Source organism: Nyctereutes procyonoides, unplaced genomic scaffold (assembly GCF_905146905.1).
Source record: "Nyctereutes procyonoides isolate TBG_1078 unplaced genomic scaffold, NYPRO_anot_genome, whole genome shotgun sequence".
NCBI classification, from domain to species: Eukaryota; Metazoa; Chordata; class Mammalia; order Carnivora; family Canidae; genus Nyctereutes; species Nyctereutes procyonoides.
This window is the reverse complement of record NW_026575046.1, coordinates 16,827,060-16,840,927: the sequence shown is the minus strand read 5'-3', so window position 1 is coordinate 16,840,927 and position 13,868 is coordinate 16,827,060. Positions and strand designations below refer to the sequence as shown.

At 36.3% G+C, this 13,868-nt stretch overlaps 1 protein-coding gene and 1 non-coding gene across 2 annotated transcripts in view; both read left to right on the top strand.

Moving 5' to 3' along the window:
- NUP155 (nucleoporin 155) overlaps positions 1 to 13,868 on the top strand; it is a 66,915-nt gene that overhangs the window by 36,000 nt on the left and 17,047 nt on the right. The window contains exons 21-26 of the mRNA XM_055325689.1: positions 3,142 to 3,239; positions 6,397 to 6,527; positions 10,821 to 11,012; positions 11,664 to 11,802; positions 12,697 to 12,832; positions 13,692 to 13,845. Of these exons, the coding sequence (XP_055181664.1) occupies positions 3,142 to 3,239; positions 6,397 to 6,527; positions 10,821 to 11,012; positions 11,664 to 11,802; positions 12,697 to 12,832; positions 13,692 to 13,845 (850 nt within the window). The remainder of the gene's footprint in view (positions 1 to 3,141; positions 3,240 to 6,396; positions 6,528 to 10,820; positions 11,013 to 11,663; positions 11,803 to 12,696; positions 12,833 to 13,691; positions 13,846 to 13,868) is intronic.
- Positions 586 to 713, top strand: LOC129510024 (small nucleolar RNA SNORA30/SNORA37 family). The gene has a single exon (XR_008664481.1). It is a non-coding gene; the product is annotated as a small nucleolar RNA SNORA30/SNORA37 family (small nucleolar RNA).

Here is a 13,868-nt window from a genome sequence, read left to right as displayed (position 1 = left end):
TTTATTTAATTTGAAGCATTACCTTTTGGTTTTAGTTTCTTTCCTTTAGCATATTTTCAAGGTTCACATGTTTTATTTATTTTATTTTATTTTTTTATTTTTATTTATTTATTTTTTTTTAAGGTTCACATGTTTTAATGTGTAACACCAGTAGTTTGTTTCATTTTTCAGTTCATCAGGCGTCACTCATTTGGGCTGTGTTTGCTTTTTGATTACTATAAAAAATGCTGGTGTGAACATACCTATAAAAGTTTTTGTGTGACGTATGTTTCGGATGAATTTTTTGTTATAGAAGTAACTTGGGCTTTTTGTAAAGATTTCACTGCACAGAAAATTTATGATCTGAAGTATAACAGTGTAAACTTTATGAAATTCATAAATAAGGATCCCTGGGTTGTTCAGCGGTTTGGCGCCTGCCTTTGACCCAGGGCACGATCCTGGCGTCCAGGGATCGACTCTCTCATCGAGCTCCTTGCATGGAGCCTACTTCTCCCTCTGCCCGTGTCTCTGTCTCTCTCTGTCTCTCATAAATGAATAAATCAAATAAATAAAATCAAATAAATAAATTTCTTTAAAACTGCAAATATAGCACTTTCACAGGTCCTCCCCTGACAGTGGGGCCAGGATTTGGTAGCTGGTGCTGAAAGAAAACCTTTGATCGCATCCTTGCCCTGGGATGGTGCCAGTGGCAGCTGTCACTCAATGGGACAGAGACTGTTCTGTGACCCCGTAATCAACATTGTATCTTTCTCCTGCTGCTCAAACCTTAGGTCTTCTCCCTACATAAAAACAAAAAAATTAGGAAAAAAAAAAACTGCTAAAGAATCTAAGGAGGCGGGACGCGTAGGTGGCTCAGTGGTTGAATGTCTGCCTTGGGCTCAGGGCGTGATCCTGGAGTTTTGGGATCGAGTCCCATGTTGGGCTCCCTGCATGGAGCCTGGTTTTCCTCCCTCTGCATAAGTTTCTGCCTCTCTCTGTGTGTGTCTCTTGTGAGTAAATTTTAAAAATTAAAAAAAAAAAAAGTAGGCATACTTTCATAAAACATTGTATATACTCTATCTTTTGGAGCATTCCAAGTCAGTGGGATAAATAATTTTTATATTGGCTGCATGTTTTCCCATTATTTATATGCAAACAATTAATGGTGTAATTCTAATCATTGCAGTGTTTTGTGTTTTCATGTTATGAACAAGGTACAGTGATTATTCCTCTTTATACATGTTTGTGTACTTGTTTAGTAATCTTCAGATGAGTTTTTTGAGAAGTAGAATTAGTGGGTTTAAGGACTTTTTTTTTTTTTTTTTTTTTTTTTTTAATTTATGATAGTCACAGAGAGAGAGAGAGAGGCAGACCACAGGCAGAGAGAGAAGCAGGCTCCATGCACCGGGAGCCCAACGTGGGATTCGATCCCAGGTCTCCAGGATCGCGCCTTGGGCCAAAGGCAGGCGCCAAACCGCTGTGCCACCCAGGGATCCCGGTTTAAGGACTTTTTAAAATGTTGATGTGTAGTATTTAGTTGTCTCCTGAGAAAGTTATATCAGTTTTCTTTATTTTGAGCCTTTGGAACACTAAAGTATTTCTTAACATATAAATTGATCTCTCCCTTCTCCTGTTAACCCACTTTAAGAGTTTATCTTTATTCTTGACAGTTCATTTAACCATAAATTGTCCCACAATTGGGATTAGTTTAATGTTTGATCTTATTCTCACCATCCTGAATTTGTGCTTTCTGCTGTGTTTTTTCTTTCCTTCCCCATCCCTTTATTTTACTGGATGAATCAGACCTCTCCCTACCCCAAACACAGATTTAGAAGTTTTATATATGATTTTATTTCTCTAGCAGTTAGTTTTCAGTTCTGAAAAATTCACATCTCCGTCAGCCTTTGAAATTGTACAGAAACTATTATCTTTCCTTTTTCCCATCAGTATCCTTTCTGGAAATGATCTGGAATTTTAGTTGGAAGATTTTTTTTAACATTATGTTCTTCTGTTAATAGTTTCTTAGCAGTTTATTGAATTTTACAGTTAAAATTGCAATTCTGTTAATTTTATACCCTGTTACTTTACTGATTTCTTTTTTAGTTAAGTTTTTTCATTGAGGTTTTTTTTTTTTTCCAAATATGTAGTCCTATCATCTGCAAATATAGAGTTTTACCTTTTCTTTCCAGCTGTAGTTTCTTTTTCTTGTCTGTATAGGCTAATATACAATATATATATTTAAATATATATGAATATATATATTCAATAATATATATATACTGTATAGGCTAATATTCAAGGCTACCTTGAAGTTTTTTTAACTTTTTGGCTTTATTACTGAATATTTAACAATTTCACCATAATATCTTCAGTGTGTCTTTTTTTACTGAGTGTTGGGAATTAAATTTTCTCACACGGGAAAAAGGTGGATTTTATTATATAACTTGAAACCAAAATACTGCTCATCTTTGAAGGATGCTAGAAACTCAGTTCATAACTTTTTTCTTAAAAGATTTTGTTTATTTACTTTGAAATAGTGCACAAGCAGAGGGAGTGTCAAAGGGAGAGGGAAAAGGAGAATCAAACTTCCGCCAAGCAGAGAGCCCAGTGAGGGGCTTGATCCAAGAACCGCAAGATTATGACCTGAGCAGATGGCGGCATTTAACTGAATCACCCAGGCACCTCTCAATTCATTACTTTTAAATTTGGCAGATAAAGAGAAAGAAGCAACCATTTATCCGGCCTTTCTGAACAAAATGTACATCAGGAAAACCAAATTGAAACTTTAAGCATCCAGGAGATTAAAATGCTTCAGGTTTAAATCATCATTGACTGACCGTGATTATTTCACTATTCTACAGAGGAAAAGAATATTGACAGTGTATTCCAGTTCATCTATATGAAATATTCAGAATAGGCAAACTTAAAGAGATGGAAAGTAGGCTAGCAGTTACTTAGGGTAAGGGCAGGAGAGATGAGGATTGACTGCTAATAGGGAGTGGGTGAAAATGTTCCAAAATTAGATTGTGATAATTGCACAGCCCTGTGAATATATTTCAAAAAACTAAATTACATACTTTAAATGGTTGAATTGTATGGTGCATGAATTGTATATCAGTAAAACGGTTGAAAGCACAATATACATTCTGGAATATGTTTCAGCACAACTGCCAAAGTGCAGCAGAGGCTGATAGGATTCATGCGTCCTGAAAATGGAAATACTCAGCAGATGCAACAGGAACTGCAAAGGAAGTTTCATGGTAAGTTACTCCTTCTGATCAGTTGACTGTACATGACCCCAATAAAGAGTTTTATTTATAGAATAGAAAACAGTGGACATTTCTCAAAAGGATCTAGTTTTTTGGTAATACAGATATTTTTTATTAACATCAGTGTGGTTGGGAAAGTGAGACAATATGGATCTCATGTATTTCCATAACTTTCAGCCCATTAATTCTTTTCCCTTTCTATACAAGAAAACATAATCCAAATATGAGTCTCTTAATTGTAAAATGGACATAATATGAAATTTACCATTTTAACTACATTCACATTGTTGTGCAAACATCACCACTATCCATTTCCAGAACGTTTTTCATCTTCCTATAAAACTCTGTACCCCTGAAACAATAACTCTTCATTTCCCCCACTGCTCCAGCCCCTAACATCTGTCATCGTTTTTGTTTTTTGTCTTTGAATTTAACTACTTGTATACCTCAAACATATATATATATAAATTTCCAAATTTCCTTTCTTTTTAAGACTGTTACATTGTATGTCTATACAGGTTTTTCCTGCTATCTGAAAGTAGAGTGTTCCTGTGAAACCTTTCATAAGCCAAAATGGCATAAAGTCAGGAAGTAATTACCATTAATTTATATGGAAAAAATTTTGAACATTCCCAGACCCCAGAAAATAACCTTTCTTAGACTTTTCTCTCTTCCTTAGAACATTTTTTTTTAAGTTTATTTACTTTTTTTTTTAGTACTCTGTGCACTCATTGTGGGGCTTGAACTCACAACCCCAAGATTAAGAGTTGCATGCTCTTCCGACTGAGCCAGCCAGACACCCCACCTTAGGACACCTTTAGAGTTAAAGCACAGATGCTCATAGACACATTTTAAAGTTGTGGTGCTTGATGCCAAGGTGATGTGTGTGGTTTCTGGGGAAGGAGTTTGGTGAGGTGCATGCTATGTCTATAATGGCTTGCTGCAAAACAACACTGAATGCTGGTTTGGGGTTTTGTTTTGTTTTGTTTTCATGAAAGCAGAGAAAACACTTGGGTTTTTGAACACGTGGGTTACTTCCACCTTAGAGACATTGTGAATAATTCTTCTATAAACATGGTAAACAAAATAAATTTGAGTCTCTGCTTTCTTTTGTTACATACCCAGAAATGGATTGCTGGATCATACGGTATTTTGTTTTTAATTTTTGAGGAACCGCCACACTGTTTTCTATGTGCCATTTTACATTTCTACTAGTAGTTAGTACACAAAGTATTTGAGTTTCTTCAGGTCTTCACCAGTTACAGTTCTCTTTTTTATGATATCTATCCTACTGGGTACGAAGGGGTATCTCATTGTGGTTTTTGATTTGCATTTTCATAATGATTAGTGACACACCTTTTTATAGAGTTAAAAACGTCAATCAAAATTTTTATTGTGAAAAAAAATTTTTTATTGTGTTTTTTGGTCTATTGTAAATAGCAACCAAGGAAAGAGCAAAGTAATGGAAAACTTATAATCATCAATTATTCTAGAAATAATTTGGAATAATAATCATTGTTTAAATTGGGCTGATGCGGATCCCTGAGTGGTTCAGTGGTTTAGCACCTGCCTTTGGCCCAGGGCAAGATCCTGGAGTCCTGGGATCGAGTCCCGCATTGGGCTCCCAGCATGGAGCCTGCTTCTCCCTCCTCCCGTGTCTCTGCGTCTCTCTCTCTCTCTGTCATAAATAAATAAATCTTTAAAAAAGGCGGGGGGGGGGGGGCTGCCATTCTTTTTTTTTTTTTTTTTTTTTGAGAATTTTTTGTGTTCTACTTGAGCCAATTATTCTGGCTGATAGAACTTTGCTAATTAAGACCCAGCCATTTACTCTTGTCTCTTCTTGCTAAGTCTAGTTTTCTGTTTACTATTTTATAAACATTTTTTCATTACTGCTATTTGTACTTCAGTAAGATCTTTTAAGCCTGACAATAGCATTGGTAAGGATTAAAACAAAAGAGGGTACACTGAAATTACTACTTTGGAGAGCAATTTGATCATATCTTATAAAGCTGAAAATGCATATATATTGATAGCCAATAGTTTCACTTCTAAGGATATATCACGTAGCAGTCTTTATCAGACTTTTTTCCCCGTAGTGAGAAATACATTTTATGTTATGACCCTGATGCTTGAAAGCATACATATACAACTGAAACAAAATTATAGGGAATAAGTACCTGTTTTATACTCTAATATTTTCCTTTTTTATATTTCCTCTTTTTTTTTTGTAAGTAGGCTCCATGCCCAACGTGGGGCTTCGAACTCCCAAGCCTGAAATCGAGTCTCATATGGTCCAACGACTGAGCCAGCCAGGCACCCCAATTCTGTTTTTTGTTGTTGTTTTTTTTTTTTTTTTTAAGATTTTATTTTTTCATGAGAGACGAGAGAGGCAGAGACACAGGCAGAGGGAGAAACAGGCTCCATGCAGGGAGCCTGATGTGGGACTCCATCCCAGGTCTCCAGGATCATACCCTGGGCTGAAGGTGGCACTAAACCGCTGAGCCACCTGGGCTGCCCCTGTTTCTTTTTAAGAAGAAAAAAAGAACTCTCATGACTGAATTGATTTTGTGACTTGCGGGTTTACTTTTTTTTTTTCCCACCAATTTATCTTAATCCAGATTTGAGGAACATAGTCCTAGAGAAATCTGATGGAGTCTTTTCTTAAGGATGTTTCTTGCACTATTGTTTTAGTAGCAAAGCATGGGAGACAATATCAATGTCCTTAAGGTGGCACATGGACCTATTTGTGGTATACTTACATGATGGAACATATCTAATAATTTAAGTATACTAGATTATGATGGAATATATCTAGCAATTTAAATATACTAGGTTTACACTTATTAATATAAATAGCCCGTGAAAATACAACTAGATGGGAAACGTGTAAATAATTTAAAAATAGTATTTTTGTTGTTTATGTGTACATTCACACAGACGGACATACAGAAACACATACACATAATGACAGAGTAAAAGCATGAATTCACCAAGTCATGATCATGGTTGGCTATGATGAGGGGAGGGAGGAGATCAATGAGGATTTCAGCCTTAACTATTATTTTTTATTTCAAGTAAAGTGTTGTTTTATTTAAAACATAACAATATGTCATTTTATAAAACTTCATTAGTTGTATTTTGTAATTAGAGGCTCAACTGAGTGAAAAGGTTTCACTTCAGGCAATCCAGCAGTTGGTTCGAAAATCATACCAGGCTCTGGCTTTATGGAAACTTCTTTGTGAACATCAATTCACTGTCATTGTAGGAGAACTTCAAAAGGTAAGATTTCTTTTCCCTTAAGAGTATACTGTTAATGCTGTGCTTAGTTTGTTTTCTTTTGAGTGGGCTTTAGTTTTACCCTTGGGTTTGGGAGGGGACTTTTGGGGGAAGCATTTAGGTTACAATGAAGTTAATATCTTCTTAATGGAAATCTTAATGGAAGATTGCACTAAAGCATGAAAACTGAGGGATCTGCATTGTTAAAACCACAAGTTTTTACATTATGTAAGAATTTTATCTTGTTATGTGAATAAAATCTTTACCAGAAATACTTTTTTAAACAGTAGATTATAACCTTCATTTGGATTTTAGATTCTTTTGGGAATTTGATCAAAAACTCTTTCTTCCCACCCTCAAAGAATGCATACAGATGCATCCACAAAATTTTTGCATGTAATTTCAAAGAGTCCAATGACTTAAACATTCTTAGTTTTAAAGAAAGATGTTTACTGTTGTGAGAAATGAATGGGTTATATTTCTCTTGCCATCCTCATTTGAATCCTTTTTAAGTATAATAGTAATTTGCATTCATTTAAATGTTAGGCCATTGGGGGGAATGTATTAATTGTGAACCTTTTATTATTTTTATTAATTGTGAACACTTCTAAACATACGCAAAAATAAATACTACATTATAATCCCTATATACACACTTTATTCGTATTCAGTATTTTCAAGGTTTTATTAACTCATTACTCTATTCTTTTTCTTTACCAAATTATTTTATTTATTTTTTTAAAGGTTTTATTTATTCATGAAAGACACAGAGAGAGAGAGGCAGAGACATAGGCAGAGGGAGAAGCAGGCTTCACACAGGGATCCCGGATGCAGGACTCGATCCTAGGACTCCAGGATCATGCCCTGAGCCAAAGGCAGGCGCTCAACCGCTGAGCCACCCCGGCGTCCCAAGAAATTACTTTAAAGATGATCCTAGACATCATGTTATTTCATTCCTATATACTTTACTATGTATTTCTTTGGTGATCTGGCTACAACAGCTATCACCCCCATTGATCACCAAGATTGACTCAGCTGATCTGACTGGCTAGGCGGGTATCCCCTTTCTCCCTTACCACTCCGTGTGTGTCCTTTCCAAAGCTTTGTGCTCAAAGAGGATGACTTTCCCTGATAGAAGGTATACGAGTAACTGTGCTTCCCTGCTAGAACCTCCATTTGAGCTCTGAAGGTCCATTTGTAGGAGAAGTAGGTTAGTCAAGCTTCCGAGGCTCCAGACATCCAAATGAGGCACTGCATGTGACAGTCTGCCTTAAAATAAATTAAGTAATAAGAAAATAAAATTTTTTTAATGAAATTTTAAAAGAGGGACATTTCTTTGAATAAGTCATCATTATACTTACCATTTGAAATTTCTGTCTTACAAATATGTTTTTACAGGGAATCCCTGGGTGGCTCAGTGGTTTAGCGCCTGCCTTCAGCCCAGGGCGTGATCCTGGAGTCCCGGGATCGAGTCCCACATCAGGCTCCTTGCATGGAGCCTGCTTCTCCCTCTGCCTGTGTCTCTGCCTCTCTCTCTCTCTCTCTTTCATGAATAAATAATAAATGTTTTAAAAAAAATCTTTTTACAGATTGGGTCATTCAAATCAGAATCTAAACAGTTGGTTCACTCATTGAATTTGATTGTTATTTCTCTTAAATCTGTGTCAAGTCTAGAGCCATTTTCTTTTCTCCCTTGAAATTGCCAAGAAAGAATCAGATCATCAATCTTGTATGTTCTGAGGTTGTCTTTACCTCCTTGGAGTGAACTTACCCCTCTATTTCTTGTATTTTTTGCAAAATGGAAGGTAAGTCTATAGAGGATTAAATTCAGGTCCATTTATTTGAGGATGGATAAAATACTTTATAAATACAGTTTATGTGTCAAACTGTATTTAATGGAAAACACAGAAGGTTTAATTGTCCCACTTTTACTGATAGTAAGATTGCTGAATTTAGGTCCTACCAGTGTGAAATTCCCCCATCAGACTTTCTTCAACTATTGATGAATCATTACTTGAATTAGCTATTGCATATAGGATTATGAAATGGTCGTTTTCTCTGTGATTTCTTTCATATTTAATCACTGCAATTCTGTGAAAAAGAAAAAAAAATTCCCTTATTCTCTAAGGGCCTTTTTGTTACCCTGAAATGTTTAATTCTTGACCTTTTTTTTTTTTTTTTAAGATTTTACTTATTTATTCATGAGAAACACACAGAGAGAGGCAGAGACACCGGCAGAGAGAGGAGCAGGCTCCATGCAGGGAGCCCGATGTGGGACTTGATCCTGGGACTCCAAGATCATGCCCTGCCAAAGGCAGGCACTCAACCGCTGAACCACCCAGGAGGAGTCCCAAATTCTTGACTTTTAAGTACCAATTTTCAAAATTAAGAGGCCAGCTCCCTCATTCTTTCCAGTAGTGTCCAGTGTGTTGTTTTGTTGGTGGTTTTGTTTTAAGCACATAACTTTTCTTTGCCTTTTAAAAACTCAAGTGAAGTGTTTAACTACAAAAGCTCTTTTCCATGCCAGGTAGATTCATGATTATTACTTTATTAGGTGGTAAACATAGGTATATTTAGGCTAGACATCTTTTTTGTGATGCATCTTTGAAACTTCCTTCTTTGCATCATAGATTCATGGATTTATGCTCAAGGGATGCAAATCAAATATTAAAAAAATTGGAATATGGATTGGATTTGTGCTGAAATTTAGGGGAAAAAAGAATACTCAAATCCCCAGAGTATTTTACTATATCACCTTAGTACTTGAGAACTCCATTTGATAAGCAAATTTGTCCAAAATGAGTTCAAAATCCCATGTTGGAAGACTTTTTTTTTTTTTTTTTTAATAATAGTAGGCTCCGTATCCAGCATGGAGCCCAAACTGGGGCTCTAAAATCAAGACCTAAGCTAAGAGTCAAATGCTTAACTGACTGAGCCACCCAGGTGTACCCCTCTCCCCATATTTTAGAAGGCTTTAAATACAATTTTAACATTTAGGAAAAGTAAATGTAAGCCTAAGATCTTTCTTTTTTTCTTTCTTTCTTTTTCTTTTCTTTTTTTTTTTTTTTTTTTTTTTGAGAGTGCGAGAAAGCAGGAGGGGAGGAGCAGCAGAGGGAGCGAGAATCTTAAGCTGGCTCCATGCTCAGTGCAGAGCTTGACAGGAGTCTCAGTCTCAGGACCCTGAGATCATGACCTGAGCTGAAATCAAGAGTCAGATGATTAATCAACTGAGCCACTGAGGTGCTCCATAAACCCAAGGGTTTTTTTTATTTTTTCTAATTTTTAAATTTTTTATTTTTTTTTATTTTTTTTTAATTTATTTATTTATGATAGTCACAGAGAGAGAGAGAGAGAGAGAGGCGCAGAGACATAGGCAGAGGGAGAAGCAGGCTCCATGCACCGGGAGCCCGATGTGGGATTCGATCCTGGGTCTCCAGGATCGCGCCCTGGGCCAAAGGCAGGCGCCAAACCGCTGCGCCACCCAGGGATCCCTAATTTTTAAATTTTTTTAAAAATTTATTTTGAGGGCAGCCCAGGTGGCTCAGTGGTTTAGCGCCGCCTTTAGCCCAGGGTGTGATCCTGGAGACCCAGAATAAAGTCCCGCGTCCGGCTTCCTGCATGGAGCCTGTTTCTCCCTCTGCCTGTCTGTGTGTGTCTCTCTCTCTCTCTCTCTCTCTCTCTCTCTCTCTCTCTCTCTCTGTGTGTCTGTCATAAATAAATAAATAAAATCTTAAAAAAAAAGAGAGAGAGAGTGCTCACAAGCATGGGAGGGTGGAGAAGAGCAGAGGGAGAGGGAGAAACTGACTCCCTGCTGAGCAGGGAGCCCAATGCAGGCTCCATTCCAGGACCCTGAGATCATGACCTGAGTCGAAGGCACATGCCCAACCCAAGTGAGCCACCTGAGTTGCCCAGGTGCCCAACCCAAGATTTTTTAATGTAGCTGAGTGATCCTTCTTTCTGGTTCTGACTAAAATTATGAGACCTGGCTCTAATTTTTGATCTGCCTACATTTTACTTTTCTCATTTGTAAATTGGGAGATTTGGACCTATCACAGTGTGAGTTAACAATTCTGTATGATTCTAGGAAAGTTTGCAAAAATGTGTTAGTCCAAAAAAAAGAATGTGTTAGTCCATATAGTTAGTATATTTTCTCCTTTGAATGAGTTTATTAATTTTTTGGTTATTTTAAATTGTTACAGAAATTATGTTATAGGTGGAAATAGGATATTCCTATATTTTTGATAGAAAAAAATGACTTCTCTTATACTCTTAGGAATTCTTCTCTTATACTCCTAGGAATTTCAAGAGCAGCTGAAAATCACCACCTTTAAAGATCTGGTAATCAGGGACAAGGAATTGACTGGGGCATTAATTGCTTCTCTTATCAACTGCTACATCAGAGATAACGCTGCTGTTGATGGCATTAGTTTACACTTACAGGATATCTGCCCACTTCTGTATAGCACTGACGATGCAATTTGTTCTAAGGTACGATACTCTATTGGCTATTTCAGTATTTCTTAAAGGAGGAGGGTTCGTGGTATGAAAACCATAATAGAATTGGAATCAGGAACCGTCTTTTACTCACGACGGCTCTTCAATAGGTCTCCTAACCTCTCTTGGCTTCCAGGGTCCTTGTTTGTATGATGAAAGAGGTTGGAATACATCATTTCTTAAAATCCTCGCATATTTAAGGTTTTCATAAAGAATCTTGATAGTATTTCAAGACCATATATTTTTTTAAATGTTTCTTCTTAGAAATTAAAAATTACTAAAACTTTGTCTATAAGTTAGTTAATTGGGCAATTTTTATTGATCCTTTCTTACAGGTGAAAATAATTTAAAAAATCAGTATCACATGGACTGCCTGCTGACCAATAATGTATTGACTAGGCAAGAGATTTACCAGTCAAAAGCTATCTTGCTTAAAATGTTTGTGAGAGGAATTAAGAATAGCTAGGATTTTTTGGCCAAAAATTTTTCTGCCTAAAATTAAGAAGAAGTAAGTTTGTAGAGTTTTTATTTTTTATGATAATAAACCAGATGTAAATTGAGATGTAGACCAAAACTTAATGTTGATAACATCATCTATATGCTGGATTTTATGTCTTTTTAAGTTCTTGCCTTCTCTAATTCTAGGCAAATGAACTCCTCCAACGTTCCCGGCAAGTTCAAAATAAGATTGAGAAGGAAAGAATGTTAAGAGAATCCTTAAAGGAATATCAGAAAATCAGCAATCAAGTGGACCTTTCCAGTGTCTGTGCTCAGTATAGACAAGGTGAGAAACAAAATGTTCTTCATATCTTGTTCCTAACTCAAGGAACAAATGATTGTGAATTAAACAAACTGGTGAGAAAGAGCCTCTTATCAGAAGCAAATCCTTCAACTTCAGTTTCGAATTATATGACATAGGAATCTCATGCCCTGTGTTTCAGTATTTGATGAGTGCACTAGCCTTTGCAAAAACTGTAATGCTCTTTTTATCTCCTGAGATATGTAACTTTTTTTTTTAAGATTTTATTTATTCATGAGAGAGAGGGAGGCAGAGACACAGGCAGAGGGAGAAGCAGGCTCCATGCAAGGAGCCTAATGTGGGACTCGATCCTGGGTCTCCAGGATCACGCCCTTGCCTGAAGGTGGTGCTAAACCACTGAACCACCAGGGCTGTCCTGAAATATGTAACTTCTTAACACAAGAGTTTCAGTCCTTGTCCAATTAAACTACTAGCTGTATTAGATAGCTTCATGGGTTACATTTATTTTTTTGGATGCTTTAAATTTTTTCGACTAATTTGAAAATACTGTTTGCTTGCTTTAAAATTACTTTAAATCAAATCTAACATATTATAAAAGTAAAAACTGTTAGCACAGGTATTGTTGTGAATCCAAGATTTTTTTCCATCAAGGAACTGAAAACCTTCCCTTTTATTATTCTAACTTTGAAATTGTTTTTCCAGTGAAGAAGAAAATATATTTAATAGCTGCCTTTTGGACATGTTGGTGCCTTTTTCTTCGGTAGATTCACCAGACATAGTTTATATGTTAGTGTCATCAGGGTGACTAGTATACAGTAGAGACATAAAAACCTTGATCAGTATTTTTATAAACCAGCTAAGGAAAAACAAATCCAGCTTAATAAGTCTTAGCTCTTTGTCCCTATTCTTTCTCATTAGTCCGTTTTTATGAGGGGGTAGTGGAGCTCTCTCTTACTGCTGCAGAAAAAAAAGATCCTCAGGGTCTTGGGCTTCATTTCTATAAACATGGAGAACCAGAAGAAGACATCGTGGGACTGCAGGCTTTCCAGGAAAGGCAAGTTTTGTCATCTTAGCAGATTGTCAGCTTTATGGATACAGACTTGCCTTGGTGTAAAGTTTGATTGGTAGTAATAGGAAAATAATATTTTAAATTCACCCCTTATAAAATTGAATTATGCTTTCACTTTAAAATATCTTGTTTTATGACAGGCCTTAATTAGGATTATAATTCTTATATAGGAATAAAGTTTTAGTTTGGTGGAAATTCTTAAAGACTTATAAATGTTTTTGAATTTGCCTTTATATTTTTCATGACACTTTACTAATGTCAATTTTAAATGAGATAACTTATTTGGAACCACATCCTCTCCCCCTTTCTTGGTGAAGATTAGTATTTTATATTAAAGGGATGGTTTTTAAATGTCCACAAGTTAGTAGTGACTTAAAAAAATAATGCGTCTGTAAAGGAAATATATAAATATATAAAACACATTTTTTATTAATACATTCATATTTATGACTTCACCCTTTTATAGTTAACCAGGTTTCTCAAACCTTGAAAAAGTATACGATTTATATTGCTTTTATTTATTTTTTTTAAAGATTATTTATTTATTTATTCATGAGAGACACACACAGAGAGAGAGGCAGAGACACAGGCAGAGGGAGAAGCAGGCTCCATGCAGGAAGCCCGACGTGGGACTCGATCCCGGGTCTCCAGGATCACGCCCTGGGCCACAGGCGGCGCTAAACCGCTGCGCCACCGGGGCTGCCCCTATATTGCTTTTAATACCAAGTATATGTGTGTGTACATAAATCTATCCCCCAAAATAGTCTTCAAATTATTCTGTGTACTTAAATTAGATAAGTCACTTGCTGTCTAATGCATTTGTTCCTTTTCCATTCTTTTTCAGATTAAACAGTTATAAGTGTATTACAGATACACTTCAAGAACTGGTAAATCAAAGTAAGGCTGCTCCTCAGTCTCCCAGTGTACCCAAAAAACCTGGGCCTCCAGTATTGTCATCTGATCCCAATATGCTGAGTAATGAAGAAGCAGGGCATCATGTAAGGGACATAGCATACTTTTA